General features: G+C 40.6%; 1 protein-coding gene and 2 long non-coding RNA genes across 17 annotated transcripts in view; 1 reads left to right on the top strand and 2 right to left on the bottom strand.

The window, feature by feature from the left end:
• The window catches only part of LOC107993554 (zinc finger and BTB domain-containing protein 20), an 85,455-nt gene that overhangs the window by 35,365 nt on the left and 24,676 nt on the right, over positions 1–25,414 (top strand). For 11 of the 15 annotated variants that reach the window (XM_062077827.1, XM_062077833.1, XM_062077832.1 and 8 more), the window contains 2 exons: positions 17,908–18,085; positions 19,358–19,650. In XM_062077827.1, coding sequence (XP_061933811.1) covers positions 19,456–19,650 — 195 coding nt within the window. In that variant the 5' untranslated portion in view covers positions 17,908–18,085; positions 19,358–19,455. Of the gene's footprint in view, positions 1–6,320; positions 7,208–9,077; positions 9,214–17,907; positions 18,086–19,357; positions 19,651–25,414 lie in introns of those variants that run through there. The other 4 variants (XM_028664683.2, XM_017050042.3, XM_062077826.1 and 1 more) reach the window with 4 other exon arrangements.
• Positions 1,874–9,150, bottom strand: LOC114576940 (uncharacterized). Its single transcript, XR_003696500.2, has 2 exons — positions 9,011–9,150; positions 1,874–8,312 (listed from the first exon to the last, which is right to left on the bottom strand). It is a non-coding gene; the product is annotated as an uncharacterized LOC114576940 (long non-coding RNA).
• On the bottom strand, positions 10,185–14,778 carry LOC114576939 (uncharacterized). Its single transcript, XR_003696499.2, has 2 exons — positions 13,736–14,778; positions 10,185–10,468 (listed from the first exon to the last, which is right to left on the bottom strand). It is a non-coding gene; the product is annotated as an uncharacterized LOC114576939 (long non-coding RNA).

Here is a 25,414-nt window from a genome sequence, read left to right as displayed (position 1 = left end):
CTTTCACCCTTCTTCTTCCTCCCCTTCTTTCGCTCTCTCTCTCTCTCCCTCTCCATGCCTGCGCCTCTCTTTCTCTCCCTTTCTCTCCCTTCTCCTCTCTGCTTCTCGCTTGCTCGCTCGCTTTTCCCTCCATCTCTCTCTCTCCTCCGACCCCGTCTGTTTCTCCTGCACCCGCTATCTCCCCCTCTCCTGCCTCGAACCGCGCGCTTCGCCGTACCCTCTCAACCGTCGTGGTATTATGGAAATTTTGAACCAATTCGAAAATCAATAGTCCCTGCCAGGAAGCCTCGAGGCGGCCTACGTTGCAACCACGCTCTTCCCTAGAATGTATTCAGGACCGCGGCGTGTTTCACGATCGAACGCGTTTCAACTATTAGGCACCCGACGTTTTGGTAGCAGAGCAGCAACACGGTGTGTTTTCATTCCCGTGGTGGGAAGAAAAATTGGAGACGAAAAGGAGAAAACGAAGATTCTTTCTCCCTCCCTGTTCTCTCGATCGCGAGGGAAACGTGGACGGGCGGGAAAGAAGGAGGAGGAGGAGGTCAAAATCTTGGCAACGTTGGAGGCTTTTTCATTTGATGCGCATCGGATTCCGGGACGCTTGGAATCGCTTCGGTTCCCATGAGTCTTCGCTGCGATCCGAGTAAAGGGATAGAGAAGGAGCGAGGTGGGGCGTCCCGCGGGCCCCCTTGGAGGGGAGAGCTTTTTTCGTTTTACAAACTGGTTCAATTTTTTCTCAAAAAGCGGGTGAACACCGCGGAAACCGGTTGTGTCTACGCCGACTCTCGGGACCCGACTCGGCCGCCGAGGTGGAGGCGTCGGAGGGGAATGGTCTTCTCTTCGGAGCTCCAGGTTCGTGTAGACTCTGCTACGTAGCCCCGTCCAACGAACGTATCCTTCTTCTTAATTGAACCAACCCGATCCCATTGTTGTCTGCAGGAGCGCGCCGAAAATCCAATTCCCTCCCGAACTTTCCCTCCCCCTGCTCCTCGAATGACTGTCGACGCCTGTCTGCGATGGAAAACCAGTAATTACTGAAATTTTTCCGACTTTCTTGATCGACTTTCGCGCTCCTCAAAAACTTTCCTCCCCCTCCTTAGCCCCTCGTAGTTTCGCAATTGTTATTTCGATCCACGACAATGGGATTTTGGAAACGATCTTTTAAATGGGACAGCTCTTCTTCTCGGTGGCGGTTTATACGGAGTTATAGGGAGCAAAGGGAAAGAGTGATCTGGATATAATTATGATAATAGTGACGAAGCTTTAAGACGATTTGGAAAAGGCTTTTGTGCATGACACACTTCTCCCTTTCGCGAAACCTAGTCTGGAGAAGCCAACGCGAAGTAGGTTTCCATTAGCAACGACGTATTATTATTTACCAGCCACGCTCTCTGAGAATCCAGGAGTCTCTTTTCAGTACCGTAAGCCTTGCCTTAGCCGGGCCTACGAATGTCAAAGACGGAAATTTCATCGACGCGAGACCTAGTTTAGGGGTGATATCTCTGTATTCCTGATGTTTTATTTTCGGAATTGTTCGCTGGCCAATCGATACGAATGCTTCTTCCTTTCATCCGCCAATTGACGTATCTTTCTCCGATCGGACTGACTTGGAATTTTTATAAAGGGAAGAAAAGGGGGAAAAAATGAAAGGAAGAAAATGAAAAAGAAAAGGGATAATTGAAAAGCGCCGCATTTTTTCATTTCCTATTCCCTTTCGTCTTTTTGAATTCTGAAAAAAGGTCCCATTAGGTTTGTATTCCGAGAAAAAAAGCAGAGTTCTAGAAAGAGAGGGGTCCGAAAACAGTTGGGTTGAAAAAACTTTTTCTACGGGAAAATTTTCTATTTCGAAAAGCGTGTTTTATTTTCGCCGCTGCATCCATTTCTCCCCTGCGTGTAGCGAAGATGGAGGGGGGAAAAAAAAAAAAAAAAAGAAAAAAAGGAGAGAATCCAACGAACCGATGAACGGGTCGAACAACGTTGCCCCAGATGGATTAGTCTACCTTCGTACCCTGTGAAATTTGTTTATTTTTCACACCGTATCCAAAAACTTTTTGAAATGAATCGAACGGCAATGGATACAATGGACGAATCAAAAATAATGGGCGAGCTTTCTTGAAATTCACGGGACAAATTTTTCGAGGGAAAATTTATCATATTCTTCTATTTATCTATTCTTTTATCATATTCTAATTTTTATAGAAGAAAAGAATCCTTTGTGGAAGAATATTTAATAACTATCCGTTTTAAAAAAAAAATCTAGTAGTAATTTGTCAAATTTAAACATTGAAAAAAAGGGGAATTTATTCTTTATCCTTTATTCTTTAATCTCATATGTAATCATAAATGTAATTGCGATTAAAATGGCTTTACCTGTCAAGTTTTTTACTTTTTTAACCTCGATGTATTAACATGTACCGGAGAAAAAAATGATCTTTCGATGATGTTTTCAAATTTCCATTGATCAACCGCCAGATTATTTTTTCACTTTCAACTTCCACGCATTTAAACCTTTATTTTTACGATGTCAAACAACCTCGTTTCTCGTTATGAAAATTTTTATATATTATTTCATCCCGTGTCATAATAAAATAATATAATATAATAATAACAACAATAATAATAATGCATCTTGAGGGGATTGAAATATCCTTTCTGACCAAGTAAACATCGTGGAAAAGAAAAATCGATCAGAAAAAAGAAATGGATTCGTCAAATGTTTCGACTTCCGGTCCTCGAACGATACGAGAGGGAAACCAAAGACGAGTAAAAGTTTCGTTGTAGTCTTCGACTCGGAAGAAAGACGTGTGTGAAGATCAGTGGAGTATGTCGCCTAGTAATCGTCGAGTGCACTTGACTAACGCTCGCTTTAGTGGATCTCGCTGAAGATCGACGTTTGTGTGCGATGTGTACGCACGCACGATTACACGTGGATGTGGCTCGATGAAGCGTAACCTAATACAATATTTTTTCTCGTTTTGCATACACGTAACTTGTTGTATAAATGTTATGTGTACTTGTGGTTTTGTTATCCATTGGAAGACGTGCTTTTTTGTTTTTTTTCCCCCATCACCGCCGATTTTTTAATTAACAGAAAAGTCGAAAAAACCGCATCGCTGTTTTAACCGACGAATCTTGTGTGTGTGTGTCCTTTCGCATTGAAAATTGCCGAGGAAAAAGATCGATTTGGTTGCCCTAATACGTGACTAATGCGGAATGGTTATTAATGAATACATGAAAGATACATCATATATCGACAATAAACGAAGCAGATTCGTCATTCGTTTTATTTGAGCGTATGAACAAATTATTAAGTCAGAATTAACAGCGAAGGAATATTAAAGAAATGGATCTTTGAGATTTTCAAAATAATTTTCAACGTAATATTAATCGCGCAACAATTGTCGAGAGAAATGTCGATTCTTATCTCTGTAAGGCAATAATTTTGAAGATTAAAAAAAAAAAATGATTTCTTTTTCGTGGAATATCTCGATAGCATTGTAAATATTACAATTGTAAACAAAATCGTAAATGGTATCATCGATACGATTAAAAATACAAAAGTAAAATTAATTTATTATGAAATTTTCTACGCATCTATTATCCATGATATCTAAGTTTTTTATACAAGTTTCGTGAAAGAAATATTCTATATTAAGGCAACTGACTTTAATACACTTGGAAGAACAGCTGGTCACCGTCTAATAACCGGAAGTGGTGGTAACGCTCTACGGAGGAACGTAAAACATGTATACCGTGCGTATACATGTATGGTAACCTTGGAGCTTATCGTTGAGAGAGATTCAAAAGTATTTTGTTTTTACGCTTTTCTGATTAATATCTTTGCATCTTATTATATGCATTCGTTGCAACATAATAATGTTTTTGTTTTTGGTAAAATGATTATGATGTGAATGTCGAATACTTCAAAAAGCAAAAGGTCATCTTGTTCTCATGGAAACACTTACCAGTGAATATAACGAAATGAATAAATTATTAAATTGCTGCATACGTAATAACGAATATTTTCTAGATAGAAATACATATATTTCCGTTATTAGAAATCTCGTTAGACATTATACGATTCGTTGTAAATTTCTTTGATTCAATTTTGAACAATTGGAATGAAATTTAAACTTCCAAAAATATAAGCATTAATCGTTCATCATATAAAAACTCTCAAATAATTCATTTTATATTCGTCAATCCGATAAAAACTGAACCGTCGATTTTGATCCAGAAGATCGAAGCCATTGTTTGAAATCCAATCGTTTGTTCCGCAGAATTTGAAACGTGTTTCGGTCTATTAAATTACTAGATAAAGGATGCCCTGGTTTAATTTCCGACTAATTTCCATCGATCCGACCAATTCTTCACCGAAGAGAGAGAAAGAAAGAAAAAATTATATCTTGCAACAATTTGTGTGCTCGATGTAGAAAATAAAGCGCAGAAAAGTACATGTATAGTCCAAAAATCATCCCCACTACGGAACTCGTGATTCCAGAGGAACCACTTGTGGCTTCCACGCGTTACATCGCGTCTCCGGACCGGGATGTTCCAACGAGAAGTCCACAAAGCACGGCCAGATAAGCGATATCATCCGCAACAGAAATATTGATACATCGCTTAATGTGTTGTATCATTATCGAGGAGTGCATCGTGCGACCGAAATTTGTGTAGAATGGAAAAAGAAATTGGATCAGGGAGCCGTTTCAGCTCGAACCTTCTCGATTGTTCTTTCAGAATCGTTTCGCACGCGAGCGTCCCTCCTTGCGTGGTATTTTCTATCCGTCTTTGTCGTATGTTCCGTCTAAGAGGTGTTTCTCCTTCCTTCGCCCGCTCATCGATTTGCGAATCGCTCGGTCCTCGTCGCGAAACAGGTCAGACCATTCTTTTCTCGCCTTTGTTATTTCCGTGGTCGAGAAATTTCCAAGGACACACATTTTTTTTCCCCCTGAAAAATAGTGCTCGTCTCGAAGTGACCGACCGAAGTTCCAACGCGAAAGGTTATCGATACGGTTACGTATTTCTCGACCGGCGGGGAATTAAACGATAAGGCCTACTTGTAAAATTCCGATCCTTTCGAAAATACATTGGCAGTGCAAACAGATCATTTGCATCGAATCAATTTTCCCCTCTTCATCTTTTGTTTCGTTTTATTAAACAAACTTGTTCGTCGTAGTAAAGAAACGACCGAGTCACGTGGTCTGTTTAATGAATTAACACAGTTCAAATGAAGTTTATATTAACGTGTAATATTATTATACGTACGCTCGAGATCTTTGAAATTCGAAAAGTTTTAAAATCCAAATAAGAAACAATTCGCACAAATAACTTGCGAGAATCTCGTGACGATATGAATAGTTTATAAAAAAAAAGTTCAGTTTTTTGCAAGTCAAGAAGATAACTGTGATCGCCACTGGTTGAAAATTTACTAAAATTTCAATTTTTAACGAAATAGAGAGTATAACGTATTTATTCCTTGAAAAAAAAAAAAGAAAGAAAGAAAGAAAGGAAAAAATAAACAATTATCGGTTTCCAGAGTTTCAAATTTCGAGATTCCCAATACTAAACGAAGTTTCGAATCCCAATTTCACGAATCTAAATATCAAATTTCGATTCATTTTTTAAAAAAAAATCGATGGAAAAGATCCAAAACACAGTTGGATAAATTTCAATATTAAATCTTGAGCCGAATTAAGCGACAAGAAAAAAGCGATACCCAAAGGTTATTTTCGAGCGAAACCCAACTGGAAATTCCCGATCGCGATAGGTTCGGATGCGAATAATCCGACAAGGTTCTTCGGTACACATCGTCGATACTCGGACCTTTTCGTTTCCTTCGCGTCTCTTATCACCGATTAATGACGCACGCTGCCGCTGCATCCAGACTCGCAAAACAATCCCCACCAAGCCTGTTCCATAAAATTGTAATCGGTTGCATAGGAGATAGCTACTGAAACTCGGTGAATACGCGTAAAGGTGACGGCCTTAAAGCGAGGAAAGCTCGACGCGAGAAAAATAAAGCGAGAAAAAAGAGGGGTCGAAGCTTAAGTGTAAGGTCTCCTCCGTACGTTCCCGGCCGAACGTGTGGAGAGCAGCGCGTGGAGAGGGGAAGGGAGGGAGGACGAGGCGGCGCGGGGCATAGGTTCAGATCGCATCGCATCGGTATCGCATCGGATCGCGCGTCCTATCGTATCGTTTCGTATCGTATCGCATCGTATCGTAGGAAGAAAAGTGATGGTGGGGGGTGGTGGTTGGCGAAGGCGAGGCGAGGAGGGGACGGCGTCGGCCTAAGAAGGGGCTCTGGCAAGGGGAGGAAAAAGCTAAAAGGAGGAGGGATACACGTCGAACGAACGGAGGAAAAGGAGGCAGTGGCGGCGGCGATGGCGGCTGGTCGAGCAGGGGTAGGCGAGACGGGGGAGGCCAGAAGAGACACAGAGGACGGTTCCGTGGCATTTGTAGCATTGTAGGTCGTTGCGTTTTATAACGCGACTCCTTAATTTCCGCGACTGGCGGTCCGTGTTGTCCGCGAAAGATCGTCCTGTAATAATCGTTACCTCTCGTCGCCGTTCCATTCTTGCTTTCGTCGTGTTGTCGTCGCTTCGTCGGTGGTGCTCTGTGCGTGTGTGTGTGTGCTGTTTGCTCGCGTCGTTTCGTCGTGGTTGTGCGGTGGCTCGTCGTTACGAATGCGAACCTCCTTAAGCGGCGATGAAGCGTTTACGAGGACGCGGCTGGTACCCTTAATGGACCCACGAGGCTTTTTTGCTCGAGCCTTCTTCGTTTTCCATGGTTTCTGACTCGATCGCGAACGGGACAAAGAGCAGCGCGCGTGGTCGACGCGTGGAAACGAGACTCTCTGTACGCGGTAATTGCATATAGTGTGCCTGTGCGTCTCTCCGTTACTGTGTTGCCGTTGCTTTTTCTGCGGTTACGCGTCCATGTGTATTCGCCTATGTCTATCGCTCGTGCATGCGTCTCTCTTACGCGTGTCCGTGCCGGGATACTCGTTGATCTCGACTCGTTCCCTTGAACGTGTCCCATGCCAGGTTTCACCCTCGTCACGATGATCGGTGGAGGCACGTCGTAACGTAATAACGTTGAGCGATGTTGACGAAGGAAAGAGTGATCATTTTTGCTAAATAGACGCCACGTTTTTCCCGCGTGTCTTCGAAACAGGTGGCAATTATTGGCGACGACTATCGCGTAGGTACGTGGCTGTCGGACAAAGTTTTATTACTGCAAAGTCTATTAAAATCGTTGCGTTCACCGAGAAAAGCTAAAGAAAACAATCCTTAACTCTGCCAGTTTTTCGTTTCAACCGTTTGAATCGCAAGTGTCTTGGTTACACAGGCTCGAGCTCTTCTCGAGGCATCTTGAACGTGACCAAAAAGCTCTTCCCCTTGTTTCCTTTCCCTTTTACTTTGGGTGTCGTTTACTCGTCGTCACTGTTCTCCAAAGATGAAAGCCAACAGGAAATTGTGGCTCTCGCGTAATTCGGCCGTGTTCGAATACGTGACTGCGAAGTCGCTTTTGCATTTCTTCGTCAAATTTGTCCGGAAAAAAGACGTATTATTTTCTACCGTTCACATCATACAATAGTAAATGTTCCCCGATTTTTCGTTAACGGCGTCAAAATCAAATTTCTTCGATTCACGCTTGTCGAAACGTGTCTGCTCCCGATGTTGTGACTCGCGTGATTAACGAGTCCGCTCACATACGCGCTCCCAAGTGGCGCTTAATTGCGCTAATCGCGCCATGCATCTGATCGACGTTCGATTGATTTCCATTTCTTTGAGCCTCGCCACTCAACGAACGGATACTTTTACCCACTTTAACCCACTTTTAACTCGGACGTAGTATTTATAGTAGCGATTAATTAATGTATTTAACGCAGGTGGCATGTACGGTTATGTCATGGATTCTAGTTCAGGAATAATCATATAATAATGTGATCTTTCAGATATCGGATTTTGCACACGGTAGAAATATTGCTATTTCTTAAAAAAAAAAATTAGAAAAATTTGTGTAATATTTTCGAACAAATTTTGAATCAGAGAAGATTTAATATCTTTCAAGTTAAAAGAGATTCAAATGTAGAGATACAAAACTGTTCAAGTTATTATATTTTATGTATTAAAAAGATTAACCTAAGACTTAGTTGTTGATTGAAATGGTAAGATTTTGAATTTCTTTTGAAAGGTTAATCGATCAACTCTTTCTAGAAGCAGTTTCTTAAGAAAAGATGCGTCCATATCCTTTTTTCGAAACCTGTTGGAACAATCACAATTCCATGCAGTGGCAACACGTTCTACCTGCAATAAAACGCAATTGGTGAGCGAGAAAACAATTCTGGCCGCGTAATTATACATTTTCTTTGATGTACACATTTTTGGCGCGCGCCAGCCGGAAACAAAAAAAAGGGGAAAAAAGAAAGAAAAATAGAAAATAGAGAGAGGATGTTTCGCGAAGGGGTCGAAGAGGAGACGCGTTCGAGTTTTACGCCCGGTTTTTCGAAAAGAGCCAAGTAACGCTTTTTCCCTCCCCTCTGTGAAACTCGCGGAGTTTACGCTTTTAAGTCGATTCCCCCATCTCCAAATTTCCTCCCCCTTCTCTTCCAGCTACGAGAAATATCGCGTAATAAACCAAAAAGCTTGCCTTTTTACGAATTTATCTAACGCTTCCCTCTCTTTCTCTTTCCCTCTACCCTTTCTCCCCGAAAGTTTACGACCGCCCTGTGGAAATTTTGTTTTTACGTAACGGGTAATTTCGAGAATTTACCTTTCCCGATGGACCACGCGCGTATCTTTCTCACTCTTTCTCTCTTCAGAATTTTAATACCGCGACATTTCGTAGAAACTTTTTTCCCGGAAAAGCGTATTAGTCCACCGCGGCCCCAACGTTTCACCCTTTCCCCGATTTCTCGCACCTCTCGCGCCACCCTTCGCTTTTCCCCACCAGCCCTCGTTCCGCGATATTTTCGAAACGATCGAAACGATCGGTATCTTCGTACCTTTCGTTGATATTTTCGAGCAAATATTTTTTATCGCCACGTTCCTCGAATCGACTTCGCCGATTGGCCGGTGAAAATGGTCGACGAGTTTCCAAACATCGTGGGATGGAAAAAAAATTCGATGCACGTAGAGATCTAGAGCTGCAAATATTGTCGACACCTCGCTCCGGAATGGGTGAGCCGCCGTGGAAAAAAGCGAAACGGTGATTTTCAATTTCCACACGATTCTCGCGCGTTTGTTTTCGTCACGGGTTCGACGTTTCGTCACCACTTGTTGTGTCGGGACGTTGATGTTCCAGTGGAAATCAATAGAATCCATGAAACGAGGCGATCTCCTTGCAACGACGAGTGACTCTGCGCTCAATCCAATTATCTACCTCGCTCTCTCTCTCTCTTTCTCCTCCTCCCCTCTCTTCCCTCCCCTCCCTCTTTCTCCGTACGGCGCTGTGCGCGCGTTATGTTTTCCACGAAACGAAGAGAGAAGGACGTGTGTAATGTGGCACGTGCGTGCATGAGAAAAAAGCAAACAGTGTGTACGCCCCCTCGTGTGCACGAGAGAGAATCGGCGAGAGGGAAGGAGAGGACGATTCCCCACGCAGCGTGCAACGAGGTTTATCTTGGAGTGCGAGTGATAAAGCCACTATCGTGGTTCTCGTGCAGAGCCTCTGTGACGCTTTTCACAGGGGGCAAAAAAAAAAAGAAAAGAAAAAAAGAAAGTCCCTAGAAAATTCGGTCGCCATCTGAAATTTTCGTCCCGGGAAAGGAAACGAATCTACTCTTTTTCGAGTCTTTTTCTAGGAGGGAGATCTATCCTCCAAGATTTGTTAAAATCTCTCTCTGTGGAATTTAATCTTTATTCTACGCGTGTAAGAAATATTTAAAACTATATATCGAGATCGGTATCGAGTAATTTTGAAGTTCTTCGAGTCATGTCGAGGATCCAAAGGTTAAGGAACTTTGTGGAAAGAAAAGAAAATGGCTAATATTTAAAACCTTTCCTCCTCGATCCGTTTCCACAATGAGAAGAGAATCGATGATAATCATTGTAAAAATGTACGATATTATTAAATATAATGGAATAATAACATTATAAAATGGTGGTTAAAGAGCGAGTTCATCGAGACCAGAAAAAGACGATCTTCTTTTCGAGGAAAGTAACGTATGAATAACAATATGAAAGTAATATCATCATCGTATTTTTGAATTAATTCCTTTCCATATATTATATTCGATATTCTACATCGATTTTAACGTATCTGTTCTTGACAAGATCGAGTTAAAAAAAAATTAAAAGGTAACCAAATATCATTACACACACATTCACACACGTAGCCTTTAACCAATTAAACATCCATTCGTACATCGTTCTTTCGCAAATCTCCTCATTCATTTCCAGTTTCTTCCATTCTTCAACTTCTTCGGTGTGATGCACGCCTACAACTCGATGTATTTCAATTCCTAAAAAAAAAAAAAAAGAAAAATAATAAAAAAAATCTGATATTTCAAAAGAAACGACGATAACAAGTTGAAAACGATCCACGGTACAAGGATATTCGATAACGAGTTTTCCTCTTCGAGAAAATAAACGGATTATTCCGAGAAGAGGCGAATTGTTCTTGTTTCGTTCGTCTTGTCTTCTCTCGTGCAGTAACCGCGGAACCGTTATGCCCAACTATCGTATGCGCGTATATATATATATATATATATATATACATATATATGTATAAATATATATATATATATATATATGCAACAGAATCTTTGTAGCCACGTGAGAGGGAGGGGAAATATCGCGATAGGAAAAGCAGCGTGGAAGCGAAACACGGTGCACGAGAAGTCGATAAAAAGAGCGTCGAACCTGTCACGGTTAAGGAAACGGGCTGTGCCATTTGCAAATTTCTCGAAAATTAATTAATTGACTTTCTTACGTGCGAGTAAATCGTGCAATAAAAAATAGTGTAGTATTATTTTTGAAAAGTTAAGTATGCTTGGCGATAGTTTTCGATTCAGAAATCGAGACAATATTTATTAAAAATAATATCGATTGAATTACTCGAATTGTATTCGTCGATATATCAATGCATCGATATATCAATGCAATAATAGAATTTCTTCTAAAGTTTAAGCTCCTAGCCGTCATTAATTATTATTAATCGCGGTTAAAGAAGAGTTATCCAGATGGAAGTCTGATGAAACTTGTAATGAAAATATCGGAGGCTCGAAATATTCGTACGATTTTCTTACGTGAAATGATTACGTTTACAATTATTGCATATGAAAAAATATTAGAAAATATATTTAAAGAAACGCTTTTATTTATAATTATCAAACGTGGGTTGGGATTTTGATCGTACGAGATCTAGCAGAAATTGGTAAAAATCTAAGATCTACATGATATCTGAACAAGTTCGTACACGTTGTAACGATAATACACGTACGTAAGTATCTATATAGGATTCTTCCTCGATTCTTCACTCTCGTAAAATCGTGACCACGACTGATCCTCTTTGACCTTTCGAAAGAGAAGATTTTTATCGGAAATCCCCGCGATGTCTCGAGCTGGCGCATACTTCGACAGTTTGCTTTGCAGTAGCTTTCTTTTTATCGAAAAACGTAATTCTCTATAAACTTGCCTTACGAATTATCCTTAGTTGTTCTACGGTTAATTGCAGTCTTGGAAGTTTCATGGCTTCTTCCCGCCTGCCAAACTTTCAACTTCGAACGATTGTCGTTGGCCTGGAGCTATTCAAAAGTATACCAGAGTTACTTTCAATTGTTGCCTACGAAGTTTCCAGAGGATTTCTTTTCTATTCTTTCTTTCTTTCTTTCTCTTTTTTTCTTTCTCTTCCTCCTTTTTTTTTTCCTTTTTTCCAAATTCAAATCCGCCACATCTTTGCCTGACATTTAAGGTTAATTAAACTTGCTTCTGCGTCGATTCATTGTCTTAAACTTTTTCGAAGATTTCCTCTTTGCTTTCGAAACGAATCGAAGAAGTTTCCATCTCCAAAGTCTGGGATATTTTTTATTTTCGAAAGTTTGCAGTGTCATTGGACCATTGGCGGGACGTTTTTTTCATTTTTTGATGTCAACAAATCCGACGATTCGTATATATTTGTATTCGTTTCTCATTTTTTATTTTTTATTTATTTGTTTATTTCTTTTTTTTTTTTTCAGAATGATTGGACGTATTGAAAGACGTCACAGTTATCTGGAGTTATCTAACGGTCGCGAAGCATTTTATGTATTACTCTAGTTTCGTTTTTACTGCTGAATGATACTATTGATGTTCTACACTCTCGCGTATTTAATAATCTTTAAGGAGAATATTTATCGAAGAAACGTTATTTTAAAAGTTAAATAATAAAGGTAGATAACTCTAACTATTTTTTAATCTAATAATTAAATAATTGTAGAAAAGATCCTTTACTTTTTTAATATGTTGTAATAAAAATTTATCTTGTTCACAACATTTAACAACATTACTAAGACGACATAAAAATAATTAAAAATAATAAGGATCGTATTGTTTCCCCAATCGGATATCTTTTATTATCTTTCGTAATGTAACGTTATAATTATAACACGATAGTACAAATATCCCAATTTGATATACTATGCTATATCTATAAAATTTATAACATTTGTTATATTTAATTGCAGAGCAAAAAATTTGCAAAACGTATTTCAACGGGAATAATCAAATATGGTTCGGTTATTTTTACGATTTTCCGGTGACCGATGGCGTAAACACTTCGATTATGTGAATTATAACAGTATTCTGGCCTCTCGAAGAAGGAAGAGGCCACTTGGCGCGGTTCGTTCACCACGCAGCAATGAACACTTTGGAATAATCGAAGGAAGGGAGGAGAAAAAAAAAGGAAAAAAAAAAAAAAAAAAAAAAAAGGAAGAAGCTCGATGAATACACGAGTGGCCCATCGACCGATTTCAAAGTTCGAGAAACGATCGCGGATTAATCTTCTGATTAATTTGTAGGGCTCGCAACCTGTGAACGAGATAACACCGTCGCGACGACGGATTTTTCAGAGAACCGATGCTCGTCCAATTCCCTATTTCATTCTTCGATGTATTAGTTTCGTATCAGTTTAACGAGAACTTTGTAATTAATGCGCTGTTGGTTTTAATATATTCTAGGAAAGAGTTGGAAAGAAAAGAGGCTCGATACTCTCTTTGGTTTTAATCCTTTCTTTATTAATTCGGAAACCGAGTGGGTTTTAGCGAAAGCTATAATTAAAATCGGACTTTTTATCATTATCTTTCTATCCCTCTTCTTTCTTTCTCGTGCTTATTCTTTAAATTTTTTCTTTTTTTTTTTTTACTTTTAATTATTTCCTTGGAAAATTAAAAAATTGTATTTAAAGGTGATAAAAAATTTCAATAATAAGAATTTTATTGAAATTATGAAACGAAGCACGGATGTATAGAAACGAATGTTTCGAACATTCTATATACCGTTCTGTTCTAAATTCCGAACGTTCGTTCGACAAATGCCGCGATTTTCTACTTCACGTCGAGTCATCGATCACCGCGAATGAACAATTTTCAACTATGTTCCTGTCACGTACTCAACTGTTGATCCTAAGAACACGTTTCAACTACTTACCTACTTCGAATAATCCGAATGCACATCAGACAAACAATCATTAAGAAAACATGGAACGAACTTAATCAAAAACCTAACCTAATTCAAATAATTTGCAAGTTTACCATAACATCGATGAAACTTTCGAATCAGTTAAGAATCTCGAGCCGTGAGGTAATCGTCTTTCGGTTACTTTCGGCGAATATTGGTCAATTATGGTTGAAAATTACAGAAAATTGATCGACTTGGATCGATGAGACAACCAAGAATCCCGACTGAAGAGCCGAACGTCTTTCGGGCATCCTCGGCTAATTTTCCGATCTTAGTCGAAAATAGCCGAAATACGATCGGCTCTAGTTTCAGCATTCCCAGTCATTCGGGTTTAGCGTCCCATCGGTAAACAATTTGAAAGCAGAAGTGTTCGACTCTATCTTTTTTAAAAATTCTTATTTTTTCAATCAAATTGTCAAAGTGTACGATTAATATTCAATTTTATAGAAACCAAACTATCAATCTCAATGGTATTAATCCGTTTATTACTTCTATGTAATTCATATGTACGTTCTAACCTAATCTAATTTATTTGAAATAACTGTTCCAGTTTCGACACTTGCAAGAAACTTTCGATTCGATATTACCTAAACGTATGCACGTAAAGGATAATTAACGAACGACAGTCACGTTTCTCGTGCTCGTCGTTCTCGGTATCTCGAGTTAGATCTTCTAGCGGGTGTCCCATCAAAGGAGGGTTAACCCGATTTCCCAATTTGATCCGGATTCCCAAAAGGTCACCGGTTGAGCGTTGGTAGTCTTCCGCGTCTCGAGTAGTTGAGGATTTTCTCAACGGCGAAAGGTACTCTAATCCGATCCGTAAACACAATAGAAAGTATCTCAGGGAATCTAGGCTACCGAGCGAATATTGTTGCGCGCGTGCGCCACACGTCTCTGTATGTGTTATTCTCGGATACGTACCGAGACCTGAATACCGAGCTGCCCTCCAGCCTCGGCAAAAATGTTTGACATCCGGTTACCTCGTGGAGAACGGTCTTTTGACGCGCCATCGACATTTTTTCGGCGAGATGGGGGAAAAAAGGCGAATAGGTTAGGTAAGATAGCGGTGATGGAGGAATTCGAGAGATGGAAATTAGAAAGGGGGAGGGGAAAAAATGCGAGGGATGGGAAGGGGAAAAAGTGGGAAAATGAGTCGAGGAAAGAGGAAAATTAGTAATGGAATAAAAGATGAAAAGGGAAGGGGATTGAGAAAATGGGTGGTAACGTGGCAGGCGGGAATATTTGAAATTGGGAGGACGATGAAAGAGAGAAGGGATCGTAATTTCGCGCAAATTCGCGGCTTGCCGATTTTTCCGCGTATTGTACTCTCAGCGTTTTTCGATACGGGGAATTTATTGATTCCCACGATCCACCAACGAGTTCCATAGAGACTTGCCCTGGGGGGAATTTTAAAACCGCACTCAAGCGTGCGGCCTAAAGTCCTGGGCTTAGTTGTTATTACCTTCCATCCTCGATGAAAGACGTTGACCAGTTTACCAACTAGATATCGAAAAATGGTGCATGCTTCCTACCATCGTGGGATCTCGATCAATCGAATAACGATTATTCATCGTTTCGATTAATACCGGTGCTCGTTTATCACATGTACGTGAACGACCATCGACCGTATATACGTATATGTGCAAATTTTCAAACTTTTTTCTTTTAAAATTAAATTTCTTTTATTCGTTTCTTAAATTTTACACGAGATTGACGTTTCTGATAAAAATACTTTATCAGAAAATCATATTTTTGAAACCACTTTACGCGTAGATCTTATATTTAGATATACGTTATTTAACACGAGCCAGAATTACACTTGATCATTTATTTATAGACAGATCTAACTATCAATGTCTAATAATATCTCGACCAGTTTCCGATTGAATCGGTTCATCTACACAGAAAAAGAAATTAAAAGATTCGAAATAAATTGTCCATCCAAGAATTATCTTCTTTTATTTAAGCATATCGATGTAATGAGAAGTTAAACGGGTTTAGCCGGCGAAATAAAGTTAACTGTCGTAATGACATCTGCCACGTTGTCACCATTCATTACAAGATAATTACACGTGTAATCAAATGTCATCGGTCTCAATAGGTAGATTCGGCAAATCAGCTTTCCGATTTTCGCGTGTAATGGAAACTTCATCAGCGGTCAGTAATCCCGATAAATGTCGATATTCCACTTTCACGATTTTACAAAGTCAGTCTCTCGGTAATTATGCTAATAGATACAAGCGGCTCACATTAATCGTTTCCAGATAATGCAATGAATACTTCTTTTTCTGTCCGAGTTTGTCCGGCAAACTTTCTTTCCCCGGCAAAATCCTCGGTTTCTTCGAATCGATCTTGTTTCGTTTCCAATCTTTTCCAAGAATTTTAACGAATCAACCGAGAAATCTAATCTCGTTAGATTAGATACCGAAAAAAGAATAGTTTCACCTTGTCTCCATCGTATTCGTATCTCGACCAACCTTTGTTAATTTTTCGAAAATATTTATATCCAATTCTCAAGTTTTATCGAGAGATAAAACTATCTCGAATACTAAATAATTATTTAATAATAATAGCAACTTTTTTGCTCTCGAATATATCCTAAAATCCACTCTTTCTCCACACGTTTTAAATAACGTTCGACCAAAGAGAGTCCACAATATTGATGATACCATCGACACTTGTCGATTATTATTTTCGATCCCAGAAGCGAATTAAAAATATCGTAAAATTATATTGGTAATATTATCGACCGTATACATTTAACCGATATTGTTTTCGATACTACGTGCTTCCCTTTAGGCCATCCAAATAGCAAAGAGGGAAGACGATCGATAACCAGCTTACACGACAGCACCGATCTAATATCTAGTAATTATCAGCTTTCATCGTTGTTTCGAGACAAACAATCGTTGACACGGTAGGAAGTATATCGTTCGTTCGTTTTACATTCCCCGACACCGGAATTTCTTATTTTCTTTCCTACGAGACCGTCCGAGTTGCAAGCTGATGGGGGATGCATCGCGGCAAATTGCTTCATAAAAGTGGTCACTCGTTCGAGACCGGTTGTAAATTAACAGCTACAACCACGTTTCTATCATCGGAAAACTAGTTATCGACTGGCTCGAACCGAATCTAATCGCATCGAACTAATCAAAACTGGTAGAGATACAATAAGGGCGAATGTATAAACCCTATCGAAACCTGAATGATTCAACAGGATTCGTAATTGTAATCGTAATTATAATTTTTACCAACTTTGTAACGATCGAATAAAGATTAAAGCGAGGTTAAGTTATATTTCTCTTATATTTAAAACTATACGAAGATCAATATCGAAAAGATCAATTTTTTAAAATATTTGTTTGAATATCAGAATGTAAGGAAAAAATTTGTATACAAATATTATATATATTGAATTTGTAAAGGATTCTGGATCTCTCTTAGAACTTTATGTAAGATTAAGAAAATTCGTTTCATTTCGATAAGTGGGAAACGATGAATATTTCGAATTCGACAAAATGTTTATTGGCGAGGTTGCAACATTCTATTTTTCGACGGTTATTCCAATTGTGTTTTTAACTTTAATTTTTAACGCATCGAGGAAAAGGCTCGCAAGTTGTTTCAGGATCGCGACTCGACAAGCGTGTGTCCTATTTGACCTACTTGTTTACAAACGTAACTAGTTGCCCATCGTATAATATTTCTAAAATATTATCCTTCTGTTCACTGGATCGATAATAATCCGATAGGATACAAACACGAAACACGAGTGGGAACGGCAAAGCATAATTCATTAGACTTTTATTTATGGGAATATCCATCGAAAATCTTGAAAATTTGAGAAAAATTCGAAACGATCAAAAAGAAAATGACAGAACATGAAACTAGTTACGTTTCACAAACTTGAACGATAAAATTAAATGACACATAAAGTATTTTCAAACCGTTTTATTTGATATATTAATTAATTAAAATTCGAAAGTATCAAATTTCTCATCATGCACTAAGATTTTCATTTTCATAGGATCATAAATATTTAATTCTGTAAGAAGAAAAAAAATTATATTTACACGAATATTTCCCTTTCCAATTATTTTTCTCTTTGTGAAATATTTCCCTAAATCCATAATCGAATCAACATTTATTTTTCGCACAAATCTTTGAACAAGGTGAATTCGAACAAGGTGAAAGCGGATTGAATCGAATTCGATGTTTGTCTGACCAATACCTCTATCGTGTGTTACAGGGGAAACACGTGAGACTCAGCATCGTCAGGGACAATCGTAATCGAGGTGGACGTTCAAACTCGCGCGTAAATGCTTCGAAGGCCATCGTCTTGGAACCATTCGTCCGGTTGACAGGGAGCCGGGTTGGTTTCACTTCGAGAACGAGCCCAAAGACTGACTCTGCATCGACCAATACCTGTAAGCACCTTCCTCCATTGCTAAAACGAGTTTTGTTCCTTTCCTCAATTATGGGATATAAAGGTGCGAATTTACCAGCGAATTCTCCAGAATGTTTTTTTTTTTTTTTTTATTTTCACATACAAATATTTATCTTAACATACTCTTGTTCACTCGAGGAAAAATATTCTATACAATTCTCGATAGACTCGATTCTAGAAATTTTTATCTACTTCGTGTTCGATCAAATATCACGAAACAACGGATACAAAATATATTTATATTTCTTTGCAAAATTTTACGTGATCCAACGATAAGTAAAAAAAAAAGAACGATTCATTTGATGAAGTTCAGAGTTGTTGATAAAATTTCGTTCGTGTAATTCGAAGATGTACGTGTAACAAATCGAAAGAGTTCCACGGGATAATTTTAATTCTGCGCGCGTATTTATTTACATCACGCGGATGCAGGTAGCCAAGTTGGGTTGAAGAACTGGAAATTGCGAACGGCCGCCTCTTTTAGACGTTCCGGAAACGTCTCGTGCAATCTATCTCGTGTAACAGGAAACGTAAACTACCGGCGGCCCCGCGAATCATTCGCAATTTTCAAACGTAATTTTCAAACCTAATCACGTAATTAATGACTGATTAGAGGCAGGTATCGTGAGAACTCGAAAAGTATCACCGCAAATGAATTGAATCGTAAAACCTCTTTTGTATCTCTCGTGAGAGAAACGGCTTCCCCCCTCCCCCTCCCCCCTGCTCCCTCCCTCTTCACGATTGTCGAGCAATTAAAATAATTTTTCTATCAAGATTTTTTGTTCCCGCGCGCGTATCCTTGCGCTAATTACTCCGCGTAGCCCCTTGTTTTTTATCATTTCTCGTTTGGAAAAGGAGCATCGTTTCGAGCGTCGGCTCTTCGAATTCCTGGAAACGTATCTCGTGACCCGCAGCGCGTTGAGATTTCCAAGAATTCGTTCTTCTTTCCAGTTTAAAAGAAAGAAGATTTAAATTAGCGGTATGTACAAGTCACGGGATATTTTTTCTTTTTTTTTTTTTTTCACATATTTCTCAAAATCGTTGAAAAAAAATCGTGATCTTCCTATCTTCGTATCTTTATCCAGACTGATTAAATTATTCATTTTAGAACGTGAAGTGAAATTTCTAAATTTTATTTTTCTTCGTGACACTCTTGTCAAAACGAAACCGTGGGTTGATTCGAAATTAAAAATTTCAAATTCGAAACGAAATCGCGAGAAGTTGATCCTGCTGACCCGAGACACTAATGTTGCAGAGTGGGGGAAGAAGGAAGGCCGAGAGGGATTAAGGTGAGGCGAAGAGGAACGAACGGATCTAAGCGGCGAACGGTTGGTTGAATTGCCAGGTCCGCGCATGCTTCAGCAACGAGGCAGTTCAGTAACGACACCTCCCGCGACGTCATCCTCCAACATGTTCCCTCAACAGTATTGCCTACGATGGAAATACCATCACAGCAATCTACAGACCATGTTCTCACAGCTGCTCGAGCGGCAAGCTTATTGCGACGTCACTCTGGCCTGCGAGGGCAAAACTCTCAGAGCGCACAAGGTAAACAGAGACACGTTTTCAACCCTTCCACCGAATTCACCCACGTGGACGGTGGCTGCACGATCGAATTTCCGCCGGTACTCTCTCTCTCTCTCTCTTTCTCTCTGTTTCTCTCTTCCTCTCGACGTTCAACGAGACGTTCGATTAGATTCAACGATCGTCATTTCGAGAGGGAATATTTTCGATTTACATCGAATTCTTCGTTCTTCTCGCCAATTTCGTCGAATTATATTTAAACCTCTACGATTGTTATTCTTTTCTTTCCTTGCTTTTAGTTAGTTATTTAGATCTTGAAATAAATTTTATTCGATGGATGTTATATCGATACTGGTTTCGAACGAGGCGTGGGAGCTTGAATTTACGGAGCAAATTAGTCGCAAAGGAACGATATTCGAACGTACATACGCAATTATTATTAGTTCAAAATCGTATGACGTTACAGAGGGTTCGATTGATTCATTGATATTCAGACACAGATATAACAAACGTAAATATTTATATCTCTGATATTATTACATAATTATATCTCGGATATAAATATTACGTTGTATCAATGATATAATTGGATAATTAAATATAAATATTTATATTTATATATTTATGATTGTCGCGATAGGAAATAAGTTTGACCGGGAAAAAGAAAATTTTTCTTTCGAGCATGAAAACGTCAGATGATGCGTAAATTTGGCATTTCCATTCTGAAAACACGCGATCGCGAGGATGATTCGCGCGTTGAAATATCCGGCGACAGAGATGGAAAGGATAATCGTTCCGGTCCATCGATGGCCTTTTATCACCGACAACATTGCCCTTCGTTGGATAGTCTCCTATTCGCTTTAAAGTCCCTTTTCCCGAGGTGCACGCTTCGTTTCAGCTATTTTACTCTTCGAAATGTTTCAGAGGCGATCTCTCTCTCTCTCTCTCTCTCTCTCTGCGTCGTTTAACGCGTTTACAGACGTATTGTATCATCGTCGAAAACGCATAGTACTCCATTTTCACTTTCCATTTCCACGCGCCGCTTTGCTCGCTTAAATTGCTACAATATATGCAGTTTACCACTATTTTCCCTTTTTCTCGCCCTTTGTGCCCTTAAACCAGGGAGAAAAAAAGAGAGAAAAAAAGGAGAAGAGAAAAAAAGAACGTCTGCCCGAAATCGCGTCGGAGAAAGCAGCACGCACCGCTCGCCGGTTAGACGCGGCCAAACGGATCGTTGGAGGCCGGTAAACAGAGCAATTTTCCGAAAGATTTTGCAAAAAGAAAAAGGAAAAGGAAGAAAAAAAGCAAGGAAAGAAAAAAAGGAAATAATAAATAAAAGGACAGAAAGAAGAAGAGAGAAAGAGAGAAGAAGAAAGGGAGAAGCGAGAGAAGAGGAGGAAAGGGGGAGGGGGAAAAAAGAGAAACAAGCGGGTAAGCTCGATAAACGCGCGTTTCCCCGTAATTAAACTTCATCCTCTGTGGAAAAAAGCGGGCGAGCAGACGACAACGGGGGAAACGAAGGCAATCTCGTCCAGCTTCCATTGACTTCCACGATGCCTGGTTCGTCCGTTTCAACCCCTTCCGCCCTCTCCCCTGTACACGTGTCTCTCTATCGGACCGGCCATCCATTCTCCACCGCCCACCACCTCCGTCGTCCATCGTCTTCCTCACGTTTTTTTCCGCGTTTGTTGCCCGCACCTTCTTTCCTTCACGGCGCACAATTTTCCTCGATTCGTCTTATTGCGAGAGCCGCGCACGCACACACGCACACGCACGCAAACAGAGAAGAAGGAAAGAGAGGAGAGGGGGGGGGCAAGCAAGACCACCCTCGCCTCCTGCCCCGGGGAACATAAAACTTAACAAACGATCAATTTTCTGTTCTTTGTTTCTTACCAGGCTGGAACTACGGTATTTCGCCACTCTCCACCCCACCCCCCCTCCCCCTAACATTCTCCTTCGGCCTTCCCAGCCGACACCCGGTTCCACCTCCTCCCCCTCCCCCTCCATTCTATCCACCTCTCTTCTCCACCTTTCTTTTTTCCCTTTTTCCTTTCCTTTTCTCCCCTTTCCATCTTCCTCTCTCTCTCTCTCTCTCTCTCTTCCTTTCCCTCCAGCTTCGGTTTCGCCCCTTTGGCTTCGCCCCCTCCCCCCCTCTCACTTTCCCTGGCAATCGCTATCTTCTTCTTTTCTTCCCTCCCACCCGATTCGCGGGGCTGTTTCACCCCTACCCTCGAGCCTCGGCGGCTCGCCCGCCACCCCACCCCTCGGTCTCACCCCATCCTCACCCTCTCGCTCCCCCTCCCCCCTTCCATGTTTCCCTTTTTGTATCTCCGTCTCGGGCTGTGCGTCGAAACGAGCCGCGCAGAGGAGAGGCACTCTATCAAAGTAGAGTACGTTTGGCTTGGTTTATTTTTTACTTTGGGAGGGGTCCAAATTGTAAAATCAATACTTCCTCCTAAATTTAGAATGCCGCCACCGAGCGACGCCGACGCGCGCGGCCTTTTTCCTCGTTTCTTTTCGGCCTGCACACGGGGGAGAGGAGGGAGAGGAGGAGGAGGAGGAGGTGGAGGCGGCTTGGTCGCCGCGCGCGTCGCGCGGGAAACCGGCGTCGAGGAGGAGGAGGAGGAGGAAGAGGAGCAGCGAGAGAGAGAGAGAGAGAGAGGCGAGGGTGATCTCGCGCGCCGCGTCATCGCGTCGGAAAACAAAAGCCGACGCGCGACCGAATGCGCGCACTCTTTGAGACACCCTGGGATCGAGAGAGAGGGAGGGAGGGAGGGAGGAGAGAGAGAAAGGAAAATAAAAAAGAAACGACCTAACTAGGAGGGGTTGCGCGTGCACCACCCATGTTTTGACGCGTGTATTACGTGTGTATGTACGCGCGCTTGTTTTCACCCCCTCCCCCGATTTTTATTCGAAAAAACTTGGAAGCCGGATACCGAAGGACGCAGAGAGACAAAGAGAGAGAGAGAGATTCGTCCGTCACGCAACTAGGGTTACGTAGATCCCAACGAGGAAACAGCTGTTGCCTCGTTATCCCAGGCCGCACCACCTGCATCCAGGTGTGCTCGATTCGATCTCGCACCGAGTCTCGAGGAAAATCGAAATTTTCTTTTCTTTTCCTCTCGAGGAAGAGGAGATGTAGATACTCGTATAAGATTCTTCCCTCGAGGGTCAATTTAAAAATTACTCGCGCGTGGTAATGTTTAATACTTGGTCGAACTTTGTTGTTCCTTTTTTTTTTTTTCTTTAAAGTTATACAGAAATACAGGCAACGCGTATATATAGGTACGTGAGGTTCGGTATGTAGGTGGAAAATACCGATACGGATTGAAATATGAACGATAGAGACGATCAAAATGCAACGTCAATCGCGCTACAATGTTGTGGTTTGTTTTATGACGGTGTTGCGTTTACTTGCTTGTTGTTCGTTTTCGCGATCGCCGCCGGTGGGAGGTTAAATATCGATTGCTGTTCGATGTAACGCTTTGCTCGTGGCAGGTGAGGTCGTCTTTTTCGTAAAATAAACCGATTTCGAGTGGCCGAGACCGATGATCCCTGATGCAGACAGCTTGATTCCCGGCCATTGTTATTAAATGAATAGATGCCCGGGTTTTGTGAATATTTAAAAGTCGGGATTCGATTCCGCTCCGCTGTGAATCGTATACGATTTCGATACGTTGGAAAGACGTATTAACCCTTTCCACGAGAACTGTCCGCGAGACAAATATTTCTTGTATCGTAGAGTACAGCCTTTTTTTAATTCAACGCGCATGTTTTTCTAATTTTCATTGAATCGTTCGCTTATTTCGTTTATTTATAACGCTGGATTTTCTGTCCGAAGTTTCATCCGTGCAATCTATCTTATAAATTCAAGAAATATATATATATATATATATAAAACGAAGAAACGTATAACCTAGAATCGTTGTAAATAAAATGGATATATTATAAATTCTACGAAAACATCGTCCGTGTAAAATAAATCTGGAAATAATCTGATGACAAAGGGTTAATTAAAAATATCGATCCCGTGACAATGGCGACACGGGGGAAAAAAAAAACGACGGCAAAAAGGATAACTCGATCCCGTTTCCATGAAAATCCGCTTAATTCTACCGTTTGTTAACAAACTCGTTCGATAAACTCTGCAACTCCAACGGTTACTTTGCTAAAGACGAAGGTATAGTATCTTAACGATCGAAGATCTATATATATATATATATATATATAACGATCTATATAAAAATACGATTTAACAAGTCCAACCGTGCAACCGGTTATTTTTCTCCGATTGATCAATAATCGATATCGATCATATGCCCCTCGTATCGTGCCTCCGTTCCAAAATTCGGGCGTCCCTTGGCCCGGAAACCTCATTGGCGATAATGGATCTTGAAACGAAAATGAAACTCGACGGGGAGATCCACGCGAAATAGCGAAAAGATTGGTGAAAATTTCATATCGAGATCGAGGAGCGATACTCTCAAGGGTAACCGTGTATCGGTTAACCGCATTACGACCTATTTTTTCAAAAAGCAGTTTTCAACTATAGACCGTACACCTTATAATATGTACACCGTGCGCTGGTTAGACCGAATAGTTTCTAGGTTAAATTCATTTTTCATTTATTCGTAATTCCACTGAATCTCTCTCTCTCTCTCTCTCTCCACTCCGTCACGAAACCCGATAGATTTCGAGTTATATACCTTAATCCCTCTTAATCGAACGAATCGATAGACGCTCCCCTCCCCTCCCTCGGAGTTGGCAATCTACTGCAAGTTCGATCGAAATCAATTTGGATCCGAGTTGGATCGCGCCCAACTCGAGAAGTCGTCCATATCTCGAGAAACCGTAGCGGTGGGTGAAGAGTCGCGAATCAGTCGTCTGGGAATGTGGTCAACGGTGTCTATGCACGGAGGTTACGATGTTTTTCGATCGTTGGTCTCTACGCGAGCCGTGTGACAATCGGGGTCAGGCTATCGATCATGCCGCGTCCGAATAGAAAAGAAAACGACAGTGGGATTCCTCGCGGTCTGAGACCGTGACGATGATATCCACGCGGCGTGTTCTCAGGTTCTCTATCCGCCGACAGGAGAGATGCACGTTACAACAGTGCCTCGCGGGTAATTATATGCCGCGCCAGAAGGGTTGCCAGGTGCCAGGGTCGTTAAACCCGGACATCCTGTGTTCTAAAAAACACGACGCGCGCCGCTTCCTAACTGTATAAATAATAGCAAGTACTTTATTTCAGTAGCGTGTCTACGTTCGGATCATCTCCGTAAAATCACGTCCGCGACATCCCGCGTGAAAATGAAAATATTCGAGTTTCCCGCTATTTTACGGGATTCGCGGGAAATTTACCTCCAACTCGAGCGATCTATGATTTTAAAAAAGGAAGTTGGAGCTTGATTAATAAGAGTTGCGTGATAAAAATATATTTTATATCGTCATTTTGACATTTGAATTGTGTTGAAAGATAAGCTTCGGTGGATATTTTTGCACGTTGTCTATAATTGGTCTTATGAATATCGCCTACGTATTTTTAAATATTCTATATACAGTATCACGCATCATTAAAGCCACATGACGCATACGTTGCATCATTAATAAATAAGAACTTGTTAAGAACGGGTCATTTTCCACTTTGAACTTAAATGTTAATTAAAGAAAAAGAAAACAAACTGGACATAATGATTTATTTACGTATAATCGTTAAATACAATTATTTTCTTGCGTGAAATCAAATTGGTAGTCTATATATCGCGCAAATAATAAAGTTAGATATACG

Source organism: Apis cerana, linkage group LG8 (assembly GCF_029169275.1).
Source record: "Apis cerana isolate GH-2021 linkage group LG8, AcerK_1.0, whole genome shotgun sequence".
NCBI classification, from domain to species: Eukaryota; Metazoa; Arthropoda; class Insecta; order Hymenoptera; family Apidae; genus Apis; species Apis cerana.
The sequence above is the reverse complement of the archived record's forward strand: the minus strand, read 5'-3'. Positions and strand labels throughout refer to the sequence as shown.